This window comes from Vicugna pacos, chromosome 31, assembly GCF_048564905.1.
Source record: "Vicugna pacos chromosome 31, VicPac4, whole genome shotgun sequence".
NCBI lineage: Eukaryota > Metazoa > Chordata > Mammalia > Artiodactyla > Camelidae > Vicugna > Vicugna pacos.
The window spans coordinates 17269020-17291646 of NC_133017.1; the positions used below are offsets into that span (position 1 = coordinate 17269020).

At 42.9% G+C, this 22627-nt stretch overlaps 1 protein-coding gene across 2 annotated transcripts in view; it reads left to right on the plus strand.

The window, feature by feature from the left end:
* The window catches only part of NUGGC (nuclear GTPase, germinal center associated), a 48789-nt gene that overhangs the window by 14477 nt on the left and 11685 nt on the right, over nucleotides 1-22627 (plus strand). For both annotated transcript variants that reach the window (XM_072952436.1, XM_006203286.4), the window contains exons 3-10: nucleotides 2459-2563; nucleotides 3157-3265; nucleotides 11552-11774; nucleotides 12226-12456; nucleotides 15201-15410; nucleotides 18501-18676; nucleotides 20082-20100; nucleotides 20387-20476. In XM_072952436.1, coding sequence (XP_072808537.1) covers nucleotides 2459-2563; nucleotides 3157-3265; nucleotides 11552-11774; nucleotides 12226-12456; nucleotides 15201-15410; nucleotides 18501-18676; nucleotides 20082-20100; nucleotides 20387-20476 — 1163 coding nt within the window. The remainder of the gene's footprint in view (nucleotides 1-2458; nucleotides 2564-3156; nucleotides 3266-11551; nucleotides 11775-12225; nucleotides 12457-15200; nucleotides 15411-18500; nucleotides 18677-20081; nucleotides 20101-20386; nucleotides 20477-22627) is intronic.

The window sequence follows — 22627 nt, forward strand, 5'->3', positions numbered from 1 at the left end:
GGAGTTTCTGGGTCACTGGGCGGTGTGAACATCTGAGGCATGGCTGGGCATGCAAACTGAAAGAGCTGTAACTTTGGGGCTCCCTTGGTTGAGCTTAGCCCGGACACAGTGGCGTGGAGCGCTTTGCTCGGAAGACGTGTGGCCGACTCTGGCCGCCATCTGGATCAATCAAGAGCTTGTATTGGGATCAGTTTTCAAAAGCGACACCTTGTGGCAACAAGAAGCAATAGCAGCAGAGCCTAAGGTTGACTTCCCCAGACTCTACTCTTTCCTGGCATCAGTCAGTGTAAAATGCTGGACAAGGTTAAGGAGTGTTTGAACAAACACAGGGAAGAAGAAGGGACGTGGCCAGTTCACACCAATTCATTCTGGTTGCAATTTAACACAGATATACTACCCTTAAATGGTTCAAATCCCAGGTGGAATACTTTCTTCTTTCCACATGTTTCTTCATTTTAGAAACTGAAGCAGAAGTTTAAAACCCTACTGTTTTATCTGACTTCTTAGCATTTGCTTTAGTTGAGAAGTAAGCTTCCCGTCTTTTCTCAGATTAATGGCCAGTCCTTACCAAAGTTGAAATAAAGGCCATGGATGTACAGAATGTACTGAGACCAGTTGTCTGTGTGGCTAAGACACTGTGCAGACATTGTTTACACAAACGGGTTCCTGAGTTACAAAGTCAAGATCAAGGCCCTCCATCCTTTTCCTTTCTTTCCATGGAAGGTTGTGAAAATACCCTGGAATCCTGAAATGCCTTTTGTGACACAGACTGAAGTGTCCTGCATCTGGCTGCTGCCCAGGGGCCTGAGGGGCGTATTTTTTTCCTTCTCTGCCCATTCCTCCCCAGCTCTAGCCACTGTGGCAGCAGGCACTTGGTGTTTAGTTCTCATCCAGTCCTTCAACGGAGCCAGGATGGATTCTGAGTCGAGCTCCCTCATAAAGTGCAAACATCTGAGTTAGAAGGGCCTGAGTACAAGCTCTTTCAGCTCGCTGTCACTGTGTGAGCCCCAGATGACAGAGATGCCGTGCTGGCAGACAGCTTACCCTGCACCGCGAGACTCTAGGGGGTGTGAGCTGGCTCCAGAACACGGCGGGTTTGTGCCCGAGCTGTCTGGGAGACCCGCATCTACTGCCCAGGGGTGGAGGCTGGGCCCTCTGCTCCGACTGCCCTCCTGGGTCCCTGAGTGAATCTCCCTCTCTGTGGTTTTTGAGGGCAAATGACCTCCCAAGTTCATGCTCAGTATGGGGCCTCACGCCCTTATATGAACTCAGAGTGTTGTGACTCTCAGGATCAATGGTCCTTCCAGCTCACCTTGCGGCCGTTTCCTTAGGCCCCCGCAGCCCTGGGGGCACTGGGCTGGGACCACTGGACCTTGACTCCAAACACTGCCTATTGCCCTTTTGTTTCTAACCAGGCGAATCCTGCTGGAGAGTGTTTCCTAAAATCCATCCGAACACACCGTTTGGGTTATTACCCTTCTGGGGGATTAGGGGCCCTACCAGCCCTTCACTTCGGAACCAAGGGAAGGGAAACCACTGGAGGGAATACATCTCTGCAGAACCGCAAAGATTTTCTTCCTGGCGATTCCTTTTCTTGCCTCTGTGAGGAAGCAGCTGCTAACGTGTTCCAGTGAGGAAGGGGGAAAATCCCCCGCAATTTTTTTTTCATTTTTTTAAATGGAGAAACTGGGGAATGAACCCTGCACCTCACACATGCTAAGCATGCACTCTGCCACTGAGCTATACTTTCCCTGCCAGTTTAATCTCTAGAGGACATCCGCTGCTAGGGGACCCTCCAAAACTCTTGTGTTGCTTGTATTTTTGTCAGCAATCTCACTTTACAGATGTGGAAACTGAGGCTCAGGGAGAAGAAGGGATTTGCCCTGGTCATGTGACCCGTTCTTTCCTCTGATTCTGCTCCCCATCCATTTCCCAGTTTGAAAAGATCTCCCAGGGGCCTTCCTCTGTCCCTCCGTGAGCCCTGTGTTTGGGCTTCTCTATACACTGTTGGCATTTGGTGAAGACAGTCCAGCCATCTTGGCTTCTCAGGATTTCCAAACAGGAGCTTTTCATGTCCTTTCAGTGTGTCTTCTGGGAAGACACGTTGGACTCTGCATTTTGGAACTAGATGCAAAGTCCTGGGACTCAGGGAATTAGGAACCAGACTGGAAATGCCCAACAGGGATGCTACCAAAATGAGCTTACAGCCTTCCAGAGCTGGCAGGGGTCCTCTTAGACTCTTTCGGTTTGTGAATGGATAGAGGTCAGGCAAATACAGTGACCCGTGAACAGAGAACCAACCCCCCTTTGCAGTCGAAGATCCTGCATATAAATGGACCTTCCACAGTTCAGACTCTGCTGTTCAAGGGTCAGTTGTATATTCTGCCCCAAGACCAACAAGGAATAGACAAATTATATACAAAATTTATAATTTTATATAACCTCTGTTTATCTCTAGTTGATGATGATTTACTTAAAGAACCAATGAAAAAAAGAAGACGATCGGATAGAGACCAGAGGTTCCGAGCATTTCCCTCCGTGGAACAAAGTGCCCTGAAGGAATGTGAGTGCCAGGCCCTTGGTTTTGGTGTGACTCTGTTCTCTTCAAGACATGTTAAAATGCTCAGAGGAAGGGAAATTTAAATTGAGATGCAGGATGGAACATCTTTGAATGGTCCTGATCCAAAACACAAGGACTCTTAGTCTCTGCAGAGAGACGTAGAGTGACAATTTCTCTCTAGGAGTCTTTGGATAGGAGACTTGCTTTAAAAATAATCTCTTCCTGATAGAACCTTGAATATGGTTGATTTGGTCATTAGTGGGTATTTAGATGATGTCCTTGCATTTTTTTTTCTTTCTGTGACCACAGGAGAGAAACTTCTAGAAGGGCTACAGCCCATGGTGAAGTACAGGCTGACTGCCGTGCCAGGGAGCTTCAGAGCAGGCTGGCTCCTTGGGAGGCCCTGATTATCAGCAATGCCTCTCTCCTATGAGCCATGATCTCTCGTGTCAGATAACTTGCCCTCCTGTTTCACTGGCTTTTCATTTCATTTCTTTTTTCCTTTCTCTGCAATATTGAGCAGACTCCACCCGTGCAGACCTTGTACTTGGTCCCTGCCAGGTACCTCCCAGCTAATCCATCCCTATTGATTCCAGATGAAAGATTGGAGTCCCGGACCAGAAGGGTTCTGAGCAACACGTACCAGAAACTTATTCAGTCTGTGTTCCTGGATGACAGCATTCCTAACGGCGTCAAGTACCTCATGTGAGTCTGGTGTCAGCCACCATCAGGTCTTGCTAGGATGTCTTGTCTCAGGTGGTAGTCGATGCTTTTTCTCTAACAATGAAAGGGAATTTTCAATTAGAGACTAAGCAAAGAAGTCTGTAAAGTTCAGTAGCTCCGGGCCATTGTTATTACTACCCATAGTTGCCATTCACAGAGCTGTCCCTGGTGCTAGGTAATCTGCTAAATACTTTACATGTATCAAATTTCATTTCCTTGTCCCAGGACCCCTATAAAGTAGGAGGTATCACTTTCATCCCCATCACACTGAAATTGAGGCTCAGAGAGGCCAAGACGTGGACCAGTGTCACACTGCTGGTGAGTGAAGGGGCCCAGAGCCCAGCCCAGCCTGTGTGACTCTGAGCCTGTGCCCTTCACTGCTTGGACACATCAGACCTGAAGGACTTGCGTGGTGTCAAGACTCCACCTCCTGCCCCGTAAGCTCTTAATGCTGGTCCTGATAATACTTCACCACGGCAGAAACTTTACTTCTAAGATCAAGACCATGTAATTTGCATAGAACACAAACAAGGATGATTTACATGTATAAAGAATTATCATTTCCAAATATTTCTGCAAAATTGCATTTTTAAAAACTTTTCTTATTGAGTTATAGTCATTTTACAATGTTGTGTTAAATTCCAGTGTAGAGCACAATTTTTCAGTTATGCATGAACATACATATATTCATTGCCACATTTTTTTCTGTGAGCCACCACAATATCTTGTATGTTTCCCTGTGCTATACAGTATAATCTTGTTTATCTGTTCTACATATGCCTGTCAGTATCTACAAATTTTGAACTCCCAGTGAATCCCTTCCTACCCCCTCCCCCTTGGCAACCACAAGTTTGTAGTCTATGTCTATGAGTCTTTCTGTTTTGTATTTTTTTTTTTTTAGATTCTACATATGAGTGATTTCATATGGTATTTTTCTTTCTCTTTCTGGCTTACTTCACTTATAATGACATTCTCCAGGGACATCCATGTTGCTGCAAATGGCATTATGTTGTCACTTTTTATGGCTGAACAGTATTCCATTGTATAAATACACCACCTCTTCTTTATCCAGTCATCTGTTGATGGACATTAAGGCTGTCTCCATGTCTTGGTTATTGTAAATAGTGCTGCTATGAACATTGGGGTGCAGGTGTCATTTTGAGGTAGGGTTCCTTCTGGATATATGCCCAGGAGTGGGATTCCTGGGTCATATGGTAAGTCTATTCCTAGTCTTTTGAGGAATCGCCATACTATTTTCCACAGTGGCCGTACCAAACTGCATTCCCACCAGCAGTGTAGGAGGTTTCCCTTTTCTCCACAGCCTCTCCAGCATTTGTCATTTGTGGATTTTTGAATGATGGCCATTCTGACTGGTGTGAGGTGATACCTCATTGTAGTTTTGATTTGCATTTCTCTGATAATTAGTGATATTGAGCATTTTTTTCATGTGTCTATTGATCATTTGTATTTCTTCCTTGGAGAATTGCTTGTTTAGGCCTTCTGCCCATTTTTGGATTAGGTTGTTTGTTTTTTTTCTTATTGAGTTGTATGAGCTGCTTATATATTCTGGAGATCAAGCCTTTGTTGGTCTCATCATTTGCAAAAATTTTCTCCCATTCCGCAGGTTGTCGTTTTGTTTTACTTATGGTATCCTTTGCTGTGCAGAAGTTTGTAAGTTTAATTAGATCCCATTTGTTTATTCTTGCTTTTATTTCTATTCTTGGGTAGACTGCCCTAGGAGAACATTTTTGAGATGAATGTTTTGCGTATATTTTCCTCTAGGAGGTTTATTGTATCTTGTCATATGTTTAAGTCTTTGATTCATTTTGAGTTTATTTTTGTGTATGGTGTAAGGGAGTGTTCTAGCTTCATTGATTTACATGCTGCTGTCCAGTTTTCCCAACATCATTTGCCAAATTGTATATTCTTGCCTCCTTTGTCAAAGATTAGTTGACCAAAAGTTTGTGGTTTCATTTCTGGGCTCTCTATTCTGTTCCATTGGTCTATATGTCTGTTTTTGTACCAATACCAGGCTGTCTCGGTTACTGTAGCTCTATAGTATTGTCTGAAGTCTGGTAGAGGTATTCCTCCAGCCTCTTTTTCTTCAGTAATGCTTTGGCAATTCTAGGTCTTTGATGGTTCCATATCAATTTTATGATTTGTTCTAGTTCTGTGAAATATGTCCTGGGTAATTTGATAGGGATTGCATTAAATCTGTAGATTGCCTTGGGCAGTGTGAGCATTTTAACAATATTGATTCTTCCAATCTAGGAGCATGGAATACCTTTCCATTTTTTAAAGTCTTCTTTAAGTTCCTTAATCAGTGGTTTATAGTTTTCCGTGTATAAGTCTTTCACCTCCTTGGTTAGATTTATTCCTAAGTATTTTATTACTTTGGGTGCTATTTTAAAGGGGGTTGTTTCTTTATTTTCTTTTTCTGTTGATTCATCGTTAGTGTAAAGAAATGCAACTGATTTTGAACGTTAATCTTGTAACCTACTACCTTGCTGAATTCTTCGATTAGTTCTAGTAGTTTTTATGTTGACCTTTTAGGGTTTTCTATATATAGTATCATGTCTTCTGCATATAGTGACACTTTTACCTCTTCTTTTCCAATTTGGATCCCTTTTATTTCTCTCTCTTGCCTGATTGCTGTGGCTAGGGCTTCCAAGACTATGTTCAATAGGAGTGGTGATAGTGGGCAGCCTTTTCTTGTCCCAGATTTTAGTGGGAAGCTTTTGAGTTTTTCACCATTGAGTACTATGCTGGCTGTAAGTTTGTCATATATAGCTTTTATTATGTTGAGATATGTTCCCTCTATACCCGCTTTAGTGAGAGTTTTTATAAATGGATGTTGAATTTTATCAAAATCTTTTTCTGCATCTATTGAGATCATCATGTGGTTTTTGTCCTTTGTCTTGTTGATGTGATGCATTAAATCAATTGATTTGCATATGTTGAACCACTCTTGTGTCCCTGGGATGAATCCCACTTGATCATGATGTACAATCTTTTTTATGTACTGTTGGATTCTATTTGCCAATATTTTGGTAAGGATTTTTACATCTATGTTCATGAGTGATATTGGTCTGTAATTCTCTTTTTTGGTGGTGTCTTTGCCAGGTTTTGGTATCAGGGTGATGGTGGCTTCATAGAATGAGTTTGGGAGTATTCCCTCCTTTTCAATCTTCTGGAAGAGTTTGAGAAGGACTGGTATGAGTTCTTCTTTGTATGTTTGGTAGAATTCCCCAGTGAAGCCGTCCAGTCCTGGACTTCTATTTGTAGGGAGGTTTTTATTTTTTTATTGCTATTTCGATTTCATTTCTAGTGATCGGTTTGTTCAAGTGGTCAGTTTCTTCTTGATTCAGTCTTGGTGGACTGTATGTTTCCAGAAACTTGTTCATCTCCTCTAGGTTATCCATTTTGGTTCCATATAGTTTTTCAAAATATTCTTGTATGATATTCTGTATTTCTATGTCATTTGTTGTAATTTCTCCATTTTCCTTTCTTATTTTGCTTATTTGTGCTCTCTCTTTTTTCTTCTTTGTGAGTTTGGCCAGAGTTTTGTTGACTTTATTTACTCTTTTAAAAAAACAGCTTTTGGTTTGATTGATTTTTTGTCTATTTTTTTAAATCTCTATTTTATTTATTTCCTCCTTGATCTTTATTATTTCCTTCCCTCTGCTGACTTTTGGGGTTTTTTTGTTCTTCTTTTTCTAATTCTGTTAGCTGGTGGGTTAGATTGTTTATTTGAGATTGTTCTCTTTTTGAGGAAGGCCTGTAACGCTATAAACTTCCCTCTTAGCACTGCCTTTGCTGCATCCCATAAATTTTGTGTGGTTGTATTTTCATTTTCATTTGTCTTAAGGTATTTTTTAATTTCAACTTTGATTTTATCATTGACACATTGGTTTTTTAATAGCATGTTGTTTAATGTCCATGTTTTCTTTTTTTTCTCATTTGTTTCTATGTAGTTGATTTCTAGTTTTGTGGCATTGTGGTCAGTAAAGATGTTAGAGATAATTTCTATTGTCTTAAAATTGCTGAGGCTTCTTTTGTGCCCAAGTACGTGATCAATCCTAGAAAATGTTCCATGTGCACTTGAAAAGAATATATATCCTATTTTGGGGGGGTGTAATGCTCTGAAAATATCCACCAACTCTAATTTTTCTATTGTATCATTTAATTTCTCTGTTGTCTTACTTATTTTCTGTCTGGAAGATCTGTCTAGTGATGTTAATGCAGTGTTAAAATCTCTGACAATGACTGTATTCCCATCAATTTCCCCCTTTATCTTTGTTAGTAATTGTTTTATGTACTTAGGTGCTCCTATATTGGGTGCATATATATTAATGATTGTAATATCCTCATCTTGTATTACTCCTTTAATCATTATAAAACGTCCTTCTTTATCTTTCTTTATGGCCTTTGATTTCAAGTCTATTTTGTCTGAAATCAGTACTGCTACACCTGCTTTTTTGGCTTTTCCACTAGCATGGAATATCCTTTTCCATCCTTTCATTCTCAATCTATATGTGTCCTTCTCCCTAAAGTGGGTCTCTTGTATGCAGCATATTGAAGGTTCTTGCTTTATTATCCAGTCTACCACTCTATGTCTTTTGATTGGAGAATTTATTCCATTAATATTTACAATAATTAATGACAGATGTGTTGTTTATTGCCATTTTGAACTTATTTTTGCAGTTGACTTGGTATTTCCTTTTTGTTCCTTTCTTCTTCCTTTTGTGGTTTGGTAATTTTCCTTTGTGTTATCTTGGATTTTATTTGTTTTTTGTGACTCACTTGTAAGTTTTTGGCTTGTGGTTACCCTTTTTTAAAGTCTATTAACCCATTACTATAAGTATTTGTATTAAACAGATAGTAATATAATCTCAAATCCATCCTACCGAGAACAAAAAATTTAATAAAGAAAGAAAAAAAAAAACACTCTATATTTACTTGCTTCCCTCTCCCACTCTTAATGATTTAGATGTCTTCTTTTACAATTTTGTGTTTATTCTATTTGTAATTCATGACAGTTATCACCTTTCCAGTTATGAGTTTCTCATTTCTGTAGCATCCTGCTTCTTTTCTATTTAGAGTAGATTTTTCAATATTTCTTTTAGCATGGGTTTAGAGTTGCTAAACTCTTCTAGTTTTTGCTTGTCTGTGAAGTTCTTTATCTCTCCTTCTATCCTAAAGGATAGCCTTGCTGGATAAAGTATCCTAGGCTGCATCTTTTCTTCATTCAGGACTTTGAATATATCTTGCCACTCTCTTCTGGGCTGTCGTGTTTGTGCAGAGAAATCAGCTGAGAGCTTTATGGGGGTTCCCTTGTAACTCACTCTTTGTTTTTCTCTTGCTGCTTTTAGGATCATTTCTTTATCCTTGACTCTGGCCATCTTGATTATGATATGTCTTGGTGTGGGTCTGTTTGGGTTCTTCCTGTTTGGGACCCTCTGAGCTTCCTGTACTTGGATATCTGATTCCTTCTTTAGGTTTGGGAATTTTTCAGTCACGATTTCTTCAAATAACCTTTTCAATCCCCTTTGTTCTTTCTTCCCCTTCTGGAACCCCTATTATGTGTAGATTGGCATGCTTTATATTATCCCATAGGTCCCTTATATTGTTTTCATTGTTTTTTATTTGTTTTTCTCTCAGCTGTTCTGATTGGGTGCTTTCTGTTGTCCTGTCTTCTAGGTCACTTATTCATTCCTCTGCATTATCTAGTCTGCTTTGTACAGCCTTTAGGTCAGCTCTCATCTCAGTAAATGAGTTTACTAATTGTACTTGGCTCTTCTTTATAGCTTCAATTTCATTTTTGATGTATTATATACCTCTAAACACTATCTCTTTCAGTTCCTTCAGTGATCACTCCTTTTTGGAAATCTTGATCTAGTAGGCCATCAGTGTCTATTTCATTGATTGTTCTTTCAGGGGATTTCTCTTGCTTTTAATTGGGAGTGGTTCCTCTGGTTCTTTATCTTGCTCATATCTCTCTGGCAATGTGGCTTATGGAGTACCAGTTATCTATTGTGGTCCTTAAGGAGTTTATTTATTTATCTATCTAATGCCTATGTGGAATAAAACTTAAAAAAAAGAGAGAATTTTAAAAGAATGGAGAAAAAAAGTTTGAAAACAGTGTATAATCAATAATAGAAGAGTGAGTTGAAGCAGAATAGCAATTGAGTTGAGACATCTTTTAAAAATCTTAGAAAAAGGAGAAAAGATCAAAAAACAATATTTGATACCTGTGTATAATCAATAGCAGGATAGCAAAACCAAGAGAAATAAAAATGAAATGAGGTGGATTTTTTAAAATAATAATAAAAATATTTTAAAAGAAAAATTTAAAAGGGATTAAAACTGGAGACATATACAATTGTTTAAAAAGTAAAAATTAAAAAGGTAATAGAAAATAAACAGATAATAAAAGGTAAAATAAAAAGAGAATTTTAAAAGGGAGAAAAAAAGGTTTGAAAACAGTATAATCAATAATAGAAGAGCAAGTTGAAGCAGAATAGCAATCGAGTTGAGACGTGCTTTAAAAACTTTAAATAAAGGAGAAAGGACAAAAAAGATATTTGAAACCTGTGTATAATCAATAACAGGAAATCAAAACCAAGAGAAGTAAAAATGAAATGAGGTGGATTTTTAAAAAAATAATAATAAAATATATTAAAAGAAAAATTTAAAAGGGATTAAAACTGGAAGCAAATACAACTGTTTAAAAAGTAAAAGTAAAAAGGTAATAGAAAATAGAACAGATTAAAAAAAGATTAAAAGAAAGGGATGTGTTCTCATGAACACTGTGCACTCTTAATGATTTTATCAAGAGGTCCTTCTGTCTTTGCCGTGTTTCGCGAACTCAGCTTGCTGTTTCCAAAGGCCCTCCGTTGGCACTCTCCTCTGTGCTGCTCCCAGTGCCTGTTGACAAGTAGATCGCGCCTCCTCCCAACACTGGGTCAGGTGCAGCTCTCCTTCGCTATGGGCGGGCAGGTCACTCCCCCTCCCAATGCCGCAGTCAGATGTTGCAGACTGGCCAGGTAGGCGGGCGGATCACGCCCCCTTCCAGCACTGCAGTCAGGTGCTGTGTTCCTGCTGGGAAGGCGGAGGGGGGCCCACCCGCCCTCTCCTGGCGCGGGCCGCTCTGCCTGGGGTCGGAGCTCAGAAGGCGGGCTCAGGGAGGACCACGGAACCGTCCCGCCCCTGCTCCGTGCCAAAACTCAGCTCCTTGTTTGTCTCGGCGGCGCGAGTTCTCTGAGGTGCCAGGGCAGAAAGATCCTATCTGCCTCGGGCTGTAAACAAGTCTCAGTCCTGTCTAGGAGGTTGCGGAGCCCCGGGTGCAGATTCAGGGCTCGGCCCCCCACCCCCAGGGCGCTGGCACAGGAGGAGGTGGTGGCTGTGGCTGCGCCCGCCTCTCTTCTCGCGAGAAGCGCCAGTAATGGCGGCGCAGGGCTGAGGAAACAAAGGCTATGGCGCCCCTCCCCCCAGGGCACACCAGCTGGTTGCTTTGCTTTTTTTCCTGTTATTTATGGAGGACCGAGGTTGTTCTGCTCCGTATCCCTTCCCGGCCATGGCGCGCGGCCCCCTGCAATCCCCTGGGGCCTCCTCAGTGAAGCCCCCCCCCCCACCCGGCTCGGGCAGCCCGGCCCGGCCCCAGCTGCCGGCCCGCATCTCGGGCTGGGTGTCGCGGGGACCCTTTGTGCCCGTTTTACTCAGTTCTGTTGGTCAAGGGGTGCTCGGGGCAGATCTGAGCCTCGGAGGCTCCCCCTCCGTCCCGCTGGCCTCACCATTGGAGGGGGGAGGTTCAGCGAACAAGCGCTGTTCCCTCTTTGCCGCTCCCTCCCCTTGGGACTGGTCCTGTGCTGTTTTGCTTTTTCTTCTTTCTTTTTTCCTTTTCTCCTGCCAGATTTGTGGCATCTTTGTCTTTTGAAGAGGGCGATGTTCTGTTGGAGTTCCACACGTGCTCTGGTTGGCTGGGTGGGTCCGTGGATGTGAGTTTTGGTGTATGTATGGGAGAGGGTGAGCAACGATCATCCTTCTACTACGCCGTCTTGGCCCCAATTGCATTATCTCATTTGATCCTCACAACTCCGCATAGTAAATAGGGGTTGATATTCCCCTTTGGCCAAAGAGAGAGCAGACTCAGAAAGATGTGGTGACTTGTCCAGGATTTAGAACTCAGTTGTTCTGTGTTCTGTTCTGCTGTTCTCCCCACTCTGCTTTGATGACCATGACAATGGGACATTTTTAAAATTGATCTAGAAACAGGCTCCTTGCCTTGATTGAAAAGCCATCATTGGACCCAATCTACATTGGATTATTTGGAAGCACTGGAGCTGGGAAGAGCTCTCTGATCAACGCCATCATCCAGCAAGACATGCTGCTCCCAGTGTCTGGAGAAAGTATCTGTACATCGTGTATTGTGCAAGTGAGCTCGGGCTGCTGTGAGCAGTATGAGGCCAAAATCCACCTTCTCTCTGACCAGGTCAGTGTAGCCTGCCTCCCTCCCTCCCTCCCTCCCTTTCTCCCTTCTTCCTTCCCTCTCTCTCTCTCCCCCCTTTCTTTCCTCCTTCCTTCTCTTTCTTCCTTCTTCCTTTTCTTTTCCTTCTCCTCTCTCCTACAGATGAACACTATATTCCTTGTAAATGTACTTCATGGTTTTGTTGAACAAAAAGAACATAATACAGAATGAGAAAGTTCAGTAGAAGAGGGTCCTAGCTTGGGTCCTGTCATAGCTCCTTATGGGACACTGGGTGAGACATTTCCCTCCTTGGGCTCCTGTTTCCTCATCAGCAAAACAAGAGGGTTGTCTTAGACAATTTTAGATTTTCTGAGTACACAGCCCCTCCCCCTCCCCAGGCACAGTGTTTGTCACCCTTTGTTGCCGTCTCCTGTGTCTGTGTCATGAGGTGTTTGGCTCTGCTCTGCCTTGACAGGAGTGGAAGGAGGAGCTGAAGAACTTGACAAGGCTCCTGCACAGGGCAGAGGAGCCAAGCGGAGAAGAGGAGGACGCGTGGGGCAGGGATGATGCGGTGGAGGAAGCTGTTTGGAAGCTACAACTGTTCTATGGAAATGGGGCCGAAGGGAAGAACTATGAGGAGTTACTGAGGGCAAAGCCCAAAGGGAAGATCCCCGCCTCCAGAGTCATCACCCTCAAGGCGGAAGAGGTAGCTTCAAGATGTTTTTCTTTATTTTATCCCAAGTCTCAAGGATAATAGTTGAACCCCGTGCGGGGGATTTGCACGAGGTACAGTATTTTCACTGAAAATAAGTTGATACCAAAATCAGGAGGATCTTTAGCCAAGTGACTTCTCATTATTTATGGCTGTCAAATGGGAATTTTCAGTGTCCATTTGGGGAGCTTTCATGCACAGGAAAGATTATTTACAGTTACTTGAAGATTAATTAAGGATGCTTTTGGCTGCAAATAATTAAAAAAAACAAACAAACCCAGTTTAGAACGGCTTAAACAAATAGGGATTTATTCATTTTCGCACATAAGAAGTCTGGGGGCAGTTGAGTTTGTAGGTAGGTTCAGTGGCTCACCAATGTCAAGATCAACATCCCTCTGGTTCACCTGACCTTCCATCACCCTGTTGCCTCATTGTCACATAACTGCTGCTGAAGTGCTGGACTTCACAGCTAGCTTCACGGAAGGAAGACATGGATAAAAAAGTGGCACCAACCACATCTCCCCTTTCACTGGGAAATAAAAGCTTTCCCAGAAACATGCCCAGCACATTTCTGTGTAGATTTTCTTGTTCAGAACTGAGTCACACGGCCTCTCTGAGATGAAAGGGAGTCCAGAGTAAACAAGACGCAGTGTCTCCCCGGAGAAACAGTCAGGATACCTCTAGCTTGGGCGAAGGATGGGACAGAGACTGGACATGCAACAGTAGAACAACACACTCCTCCCTTTTGTAATCGAGTCGTTTTATTTAAATTAAAATTCAATTTTAAATTAAACCAGAATACATGTGGGACTAATATGCAATTTATAAATGTTATACATTTAAATACCTCATTTAGGGGAGGTGAGTAGAACTCAGTGGTGGAGCACATGCATGGCATGCACGAGGTCCTGAGTTCAATCCCCACCACCTCCATTAAGGAGAAAAAAAAACAGAACCAAAAAAACAAAAACAAAAACAAAAACAAAAAAACCCATCTCTTTTTTTCCTTGCATCTTAAAAATATTGTTCTATTTGTAAATCTGGCAATTTTTGTACTGAAAAAGGACAATTACTTATACCTGTTCTAAAATTTAATGTCCAATTATCACCTAAGTTTAATAACACAGGGAAGCCTCCTTTAAAAGTTAATGCTAAAAAAAAGAATGTATTGTACAACATGGGGAATGCAGCCAATATTTGTAATAACTGTAAATGGAAAGTTACTTTTAAAAATTGTGTAACAAAATTTTTTAAAAGTTAATGCTACTTGCATAATTAATCAACATTTCTTAGACTTTTTATGTTATAGTTCAAATTGAATATATTCAATTCGATTCTCTCAAAAAATTTGAAACACTTGACCAAGCATACTTAGAAGTCAAATGAATTAAACCTTTCAAGGCACTTAGCGCTTATGTATCTAGAAAATCAAACACATGTTGTAACCACTTCTTATATTTAAATGCATATTATAATTAAAACTATGTTCCTAATGTCTGAAACATAGACCACGCATGTCCAAAGAAACACACTGATTATAAAACTAGTTACTTTATCTGAATACACACAACTTACATGAAGGTATCAATATAATATGCATTTCTTCACTACTCTGTATTTACAAATATTCCCTCCCAGTGTTACAGATTTACCCAGTGAACAAGGAGGACAGAATTCCCATCTCCATGAGTGAGGGCACAAAGTCAGCATTTGCGTCAGGGATTCTAGACTGGGATGAAAGAATCTGAGTTTACCTCCCAGAATGGTTGCCTCAGCTGGATTATTGGGTTGAGCCCTCTTCTTATAGAAAGCCCATGCTCTCTCTTTTCTGTTTCACTTATTGTGTCTCCTTTATTTTTTAATCAAAATATTGTAAAGAACTTGTATCATCTCCTCTTTCACAAATTCTTATGATTTGATTAGAATGAATGGAATCTCTTGCTTCCTACCCAGATTGCAACAAATCCTGTGATTCAGTTTCAATTCTCCTAGGGATTTACTCAGTCTTTCTTTCAAGGCCATTCTATAGACACTTATTAACAGTGACTACCATGCAGCGCATGCCCTCTGTCCCTGGAAGGATCCCAGGGGAGACCTGCTAGCATACATAGCTGCTGGCACAAATGTGTCCTTATTCCAAGACATGTTTGGGGAAAAGCAATAGTCTGAGAATGATTCCCCATCTCACCCGCCACCATTAAAACATCCTGAAAATGCCTCCGTCAATACACATTTTATATTTGGAAGGTGCGTTTTAAAAACCTTTTAAAAGATCAACTTCAGACCAGTTTTCAATTTGGAAAATATGGTCACCATCTCTATCAATTTTCCATAGGCAGGGCTTTCTGGTAATGAAAATGTTCATATTAGCCATGTGGGAAGAATCCTGTCTCTCTTAAATTTGGGAAATTGCATGATTGACATTAATTTTGAACTGAAATGGAATTCAGGAGCTAAAATCATCATCCAGTGAAGCTGTAACTTTCCCGAAGTCCCATGCTAACTGACTTTGTTTTCTTCATCTGTCACTGAAGGGGCCTGAAATTCCGGATCTCCAGCGTCCTTTCTGGTTCTGAGTCTAGACTCTTGCAGACTGGATCATGGGCCTCCTGGTGTCCGTTGCCCAGGGCTGCTTCTTGCATCACTCAATGTGCCTTCGACGACCCTGAATCACAGCCAGTCCAGGGTGGAAGGCTGGGAGGATGTCTCGTGTGTGTGACCTTGACCTTCTTCTCCAGGCGGGGGAGCTGTCTGTCAAGCTGGACCCCTACATCCGGACTCAGAGGAGAGGCTGGGATGGAGAATCAGCTGAGACACACATCTGGCCCCTGATCAAACTTGTGGAAGTGACTCTTCCCAAATCAGAGCTGATCCCAGAAGGGGTTGTGCTGGTGGACATTCCAGGCACAGGCGACTTCAACAGCAAGAGGGATGAGATGTGGAAGAAGGTGATTATCTTTTCTTTGGCTTCATTCGCTCTCCCCTCAGTGCTAACACTCTTTCTAAAGCAACAAAGAATGCTCTGCTTTCAGTTTAAGGGATTCTATGAGCTCATTGGAGTTGAATTCTTCTACTTTTCTGCACTCTCAGCCTCAGGACAATGGCAGGATATGGGTGGCCAGGGACAACAGAGATGGGGGGGGATCAGGAGATAGACCTGGTAGCTGGAGCAAGCATATGTGACATCTGAGAAGGACCAGCCTGAGGGTGAGCAGAGGCAACAAGAATGGGGGGCGGGGGGAGGCCAAGATTTGGGTACAAAGCAGAGAAGCCAAGGAACCAGCAGCTACTGAACAAGTCACTGCAGGACCACGGATTCTCTGTTCTAGGGAAACTTTACATTCAGCAGATTTGTGCTAAATGAATGACTGCAGGCTGGGGAAGCTCTGTGACTGTGGTTTTCAGTAAAGATCAGGATGGTAGCTTACAGATAATCAGCCTATGCCCTGATTTTACGGACAAGGAAATGAAGGCTCAGAGACGGGAAGTAATTTACCCAAGACCACACAGCTACTGAGCGGCAGAACTTGAACCAGAGAGCAGATTCCTGCTTCCCAGGGAGGCTCTGTCTCTCCCCCCTGAGGATGTCCCACCTCCTAAGTTCTTGCAGTCGGGGGCTGCCCAGCATCCTTCTCCGTGGTGGTCTGCTTAGGCCTGGCCAGGACAGCCCTTGTTTCTGCAGGATCTCAGCCTTTGGAGTAGCATCGCCAGCCCCCGCTAGTTCCAGGCCAGGCCCAGGGAGTGACAGCGTGGGACCAGTCTCTCGCAGGTTGGAGCCAGGGTTGCTGCCAGTTCAGATACAGTGGGCAGCTTATCAAAGGCCACTTAGAACAGAGGAGCCAGCAGATCTGACTCAGAACACTGGCTCTGAGGAGGTCGGGCTGAAGCAAAGCAATGGTTCCCAGCCTGCTCCGTTTGGCCTCAGCTCCCCTGCATTCTTGTGGTTTTGTGATATCCTCTCACAAGAAATCACTAAAGACTCCCCTTTTTCCAGGGAGCACAGAACACAGTGCCCCTCCCCCATCCCTCCAGTTTTAGTTTAGGTACCTTCCCTAAACTAAAGCAATTCGGAACACAGACATCCCTCTGCTGCCACCTAGAAGTCCTGAGACTTCAGGCGCATCACCCGACCTCTTGGAGGCCCCTTCTCATTGCGGGGGTGGCAGGGGACCACCCCCCTCGCTCCTAAATCCAGGGACTCTTGTCTCAGAGATGGGCTTAGTGTGTTTTCTGCGACTCTCCCGTTACCAAATCCTGGCGGTCAGGAGCTTTGTGTAGGGCCTGAAACTTAACCACCACAACCTTTATGATTGCCATTCTCTTCTCGTGTTAATAAGCATTTATGAAGCACCTGTAGTTTACCAGGGCCACGGGGAATATAAAGGAGAAAGAGGCCCCACCCTAGAGGAGGAGCTGGCAGCCTGGAAACCTACCTCCTTCCGAACCCAACTGAAGAGCCTGAAGCTTCCTTATATTGGCTATAAGTTGGGAAGAGGGAGGGAGTGATTGGCTTAATTTTCCTGCCTGAATTTGGGTCCATCCGCAAAAGAGGAGGTTGAGGACCCATAGTTGTGTGGCCTTAAGTGGGTCCTTTGCTCCTGGCGGCCTATTATGTACTTTTTCTAGAAAACAATGAAGTTTGTTTGACTCTAGAGATGGATGCTTTCAAAAGCATGGTCCATGAAACCCAGAGATTCCTGGGCAGAGGGTGGGGGGCGCACAGCAAACTCTCCAGCCCCAATTCAACTAAAGCAGTTCTGGTTTTAAAAATCGAGTTTGGCAGTTGGAGTCTTTCTTTCATTTGGAAAAGTCTCCACTGCTACAAACGAGTTAGGAACCTCCTGCTCTAGGCCCAGGCTTCTCAGCCTCAGCACTTCTGACATGCTGGGGCCAGACAATTCTTTGTTGTAAGGGCCATCCTGGGCATTGCAGGGTGTTGAACCCCATCCGTGGCCTCTAACGACTAGCGCCTCCTCGAGTCAAAACAACTTAAAATGTCTCCAGACATTGCCAAGTGTCCTCTGGGATGCAAAATCGCCACTAGTTAAGAACCGTGGCTCTAAAGCAAATAATGATTTAATTGGCAACTCGCAAACGTGTCACCACTTTTATGTGCAAAGTGCTGTTCTGCGGAACCACAAATAAACTGAATCCTGGAGTTTGACCAGCTTTTCCCTTACACGGAGAGATGAGACGAGTGAAACAATGCAGTAAGGGAAATGTCACAAGGCAACCCATGATTTCTTGTCACATGAAAGTTGCATATTTGATTAAGCAATATGTGTGCTGTCGGTCATTAAGTGGTCATTTCGGGTTCACTGGCCTTTGCAACTTGAATCAGACGGTTCCTGGCTCCCTGCTGCCACCTGGCGGTAGTATCATGAAAATGCAGGGGCAGTCAGACCTCAAAATGATGCCCCGGGGGGGTGATAGCTTTGACCAGCGCTAGTCCTGGAAAAACAATAGTTTTCCATAGATGACAGCTGGGGTAAATCAAGCCAGTGATAGATCGAGGATTAGAGGTCTGATTTCTTGAGTTCTGTCAATCACTAATGCCACAAATATCTATGAAGCCTCTAGGATGGGTCAAGCACTGTGCTTGAAGTGATGTGGATTCCAAGCCGAAAGGTGCCGCCCCTTCCCATCAGGTCCTCACAATCTAGGGGGAAGAAGGTGCAGAGTGCCGGCCCCGTACAATAACTCTGTCTGAGAAGTATTAGGGCAGGTGAGTCCAGGTGCTGGAGGGTGCAGAGGAGGGGTGGCCAGCTCATCCTCGGGTGGCCCTTGGCAGTCTCGAGGGGCAAATGGAGTTCAAACAGAGGTTGTGAGAAGTACAAAAGCCTCAAGAGAGAAATGAGCAAGTTCCGTCTGAGAAACTGTGGGACGCTCGCGTGGCTGCTGCGTGGAGAATGCGGTGGGGAGTGGTGAGAGAAATGGGTCAGACCTGGAGGATGTACCTGATTCATTACGGAAGCACATCCTCTAAAACCAAGGCACCATTTATGCTCTTAAACATACCGTGGTTTCATCTTTCACAGACCATCGATAAATGCTCAGTAATCTGGGTGATTAGTGACATTGAGAGAGTTTCTGGAGGGAGAGCCCATGAAGACCTTCTGAATGAGAGCATCAAAGCCTGCCAAAGGGGGTTCTGCAGGGACGTGGCCCTGGTGGTCACCAAGACCGACAAGCTCCACCTGCCGGAATACCTCAGGTACCGCGCCTGGGCTTGCAGGGATGTGGGCTTTGTTCCCGGGTCCCCACCACCGTAGCTTTGACAGAGCTTTGACCCCGGGAGATTGTGGACCTCGGGAAGTGACTCTTGGGGAGGAAAGAGAAGTCTGGATGACTTCCTGGGGCACCAAGACCCTTGGGCGGATTGTCTTGGGAATATTCCAGAGTGGCTGCTTAAGGCCTCACAGGCTGTGCTCTGCACAGCTCAGGGGATGTCACTCACACAGCTGAGATGCAAAGAGCAGCTCCTGGCTTTGGACCGTGTGATGGAGCTGCCCACCCCCACCGATGCTGAAAGAGCAGGCGCCCACAGCCAGCAGGCCCTCCTGTGACACTGTCTGGCCCCGTAAAGCTTTGAAGTGTCAGATCCTGTTTCAGATTTGTCTTCTTCTGAGATTTTAAATCCATTTGGAGCAAGGTTCTCAAAGTTTTAGAACTTTGGCCAAAAGTAAACGCATTCTTACGGAGATACACTCTAACCAAAAATAATGAAAGGTAAACATTTTAGAGTTTAACAGATGTTAATACACGCTGATTTTCCATGCAGATCTCTGTTTCCCCTATAACTAGGAAGACCGTAACTTATCTTCTATACTGGGATATCCTGAAAGTGAAAGAGGGTGTTATTAACCTTTACAGCGGATCAGCAGCTATAAACTGGTCTGTCCTGGGTACACGGGACGTGTGGTCATGGAATATGTCCTGGTTGGTGCTTCTCTGCTCTACCAAGAGTGTCTTCACCTGCCACCTCTGCCGTGTCCTTCCCTCCTCCCCCACTGAAACATGAGTCTGCTGGCTCCAGTTCACTTAGCAGAGAAAACCTCGATGAAGAAGTAGCCTTAGGCTTCCCCCCAACTTCTTGCTTTCATGGTCTAGGTTGGAATTTCAGCTTCATTTTTTGCCCCTCTGTGAGTCTGTTCACCCCAACCTCTACTGCAGAATAGCATCTCAAGCTCTCCCTTTCCAGTGCCAGCTCTAAAAGTGAACATAATTCAGTCGAATTTATTAAACGTTTCTTGAACCCTGTGGTAGGGGCAGCAGATTCCAAGAGGCACGTCGCCTAGTCCTTGAGGCCGCTATCTTAAAAGAGGGTGAAAGGTGATATGGAAAAGAAAAGCAAAGTGCTGTGGGACACAGATAGCGAGGGCTGCATTTTGACTGGGCCGGGGGTGACATCCCAGAAAATCCCACCCATGACAAAATATTGAGAAATAAATTTTTTTTTTTGAATAGACACTGGAGGTTAGATCAGAGAGAGAGTATTGGGACTGAAGAAAGAGCTTAGGCAGAGGATTACAGGGATGGCACTGAATGCTGCTTTCAGGGAAAGTCAAGACCCCTGTGACACATCATGAGTTAAGTAATTGTTACATTTTTCATTTCAGGGAAAGAAAAGTGGGAAATGTAAGTATGAACTAGTTATTTTCACTTTAAATTGTTTTTAAAGCTCTATTGAGATGTAATTGATAGACCAAAAAAAAAATCACACACATTTAGTGTAAATATCTTGATGAGTTTGGGCTACTTATTTTTAAATACTACTTTTTATGATTAATATTATATAATTCGAACACATGCACATTTGTCTGGGCCAAATGAAGATGTGCCCCCAAAATGTGCATCTTATCTCTTCATCACTCTTGATAACCCTGGACTCTTTGCTGTGTTTTTCTTTCTTTTCACAATCTAGCAAGCTATTCAAAGTCAGCGAGAGGCTGTTCTAGAAAGAAATACAATGATAAAGCTACAGAGGAATAAAATGCTCAAGGAAAAACTAAAGGTGAGTTTACAAGTTCTTCTATGGATTTTTCTGCCTTTCAGCCACCTCAGATTTTGAGAAACAGACGTGGATTTGGTCTTATGCGGCAGCAAGGGCAAAAGCTTTGGAGTAGACATTTTGGACTTCATCCAGTTGATGAATAAGTTTGTGACCTTAGGCAAATTACTGCACCTCTCCGAGCCTCCATTTTCTCATCTGTCAAGTGGGGAAATAATAATATCTACCCCCTGTGACTAGTGGAAGGATTGAACGAGCATATGGTCTACTGAGAAACACGTGCATTTTTGAGGTGTGCTTGGCTAGAGAAATGAGTGGGGGCTGTGGGAACACAGGCCAAGGATGCCCCAGTCACGCTGGCAGGTGGGGAAGGCAGTGCTGAGAAGTTCAGGGAAAACTTCTCAGCCTCTCGAGCAGAATTTCAAAGAACCAGTAGTCTTCAGTGATGTGAAGTAGGGGAAAGGGCATTCGAGACAGAGGGAAGAGGCCAACTGAAAAAAATCTGCTCTGCTTGGTGAACTGTATGCAAGCAGTTTTGAATGAATGGCTCAGGAAAGGGCATATGCAGGCGTCTTGGGAGATCAGACCTGAGCTGTACTTTTCAAGCTTGAGTAACTGTTCTGTGGGAATTTGGGTGTTTCCTTAAAATTATTTTGATTATTCTGTCACAAAAAGAGGCACAAACATAAAACTCCTTCCTCTAATAGTCTGGAGCAGCTATAAAACTAAAACCAATTTGAAGATAAAATATAGACAAAACAACATAAGGGTTATATCACAGTCAGTATAATGTGAGAGATGGGATGGTTTGGCCAAAACTAAATCTTTTCGTTTGTTTTGGGTTTTTTTTTTGTGATTTCTTTTTTTTTTTTAAAATTGAAGTATAGTTAGTTTACAATGTTGTGTCAATTTCTGGTGTTCAGCATAATGTACATATACATACATATTTGTTTTCATAGGCTTTTTCATTGTAGGTTTCTATGAGATATTCAATACAGTTCCCTGTGCTACACAGAAGAAACTTGTATATTTATTTTATGTATAGTATAGTATCTGCAAATATCAAACTCCCATGAAACTAAATCTTTAGTGCTGAGTTTAATAGTGAAAACATACAGCCTTACGTCTGGCTCTATATTTAATTGCTTTCTCTGTTTTGACTCCAATTCTATTGATGCGGAACGTAGCTGTGGGACAGTGTGGAATTAAAAATTTCAACGCTTTTTCTTTCTAATTCAGAATAATCAGACGTCCGACTTAAGCCAAAGTCTTCTACCAAGCTATTCTTGAACGCTGGTTTTAATGAGGCAATAACTCAGTAAAGCTGTGTCCTTATTCTCTTTAATTGTTCTTGTTGGCAATAAAGAAACATGCATTTTATGAGTACCTAATTATGTTTCTGGAAGCGGAAACATAAAATACCTCAATACACAACTCACAGTTATATGTATTGCTAATAAATGTGGCCGATTGGTGTGTACGAGGTAGGGTCTCATCTGATTCTTAATTCCTTGACATTTAAGACCATCATGTGCTTCCATATTGCTCTGCATTCAACAGTGTGTGATGACTCACAAACCACCCGGCGGAGAAACTTGCACTTATAAATTAAAAAGAAAATTTTTTATTGAAGTAGAATTGATTCACGATGTTGTATTGATGTCAGGGGTACAGCAAAGTGATTCAGCTATACATATATATATATATCTATGTGTGTGTATGTGTGTGTGTGTAGAACTAAATCACTTTGCTGTACACCCAACACTAACACAACAGAGGAGCAACAGAGTTATGTTTCTTTTTTCAGAATGGATCTTGGTATGTATATAGATATATATATTCTTTTTCAGATTCTTTTCCATTGTATGTTATTACAAGATACAGTTCTCTATACAGTAGGACCTTGTTATTTATCTATTTTATATACAGTAGTGCAGATCGGTTAATCCCAAACTCTTGAAACTTGCACTTTTATAGGACCTCTGCCCAGTGTTGTGTTATGCTCTGCTAGTAAATGTTTTAAAAATCAGCTCTCTGTTAAAAAAAAAGGGGGGGGGGCCAGTTGGTAGCATTTGCCGATTCCTATGGTGTAAATGCTCCCTTGCCAGTTTCAAGCTACCAGTGTGCTGCCACTGAAGGCAGAGTTGGGAGGAG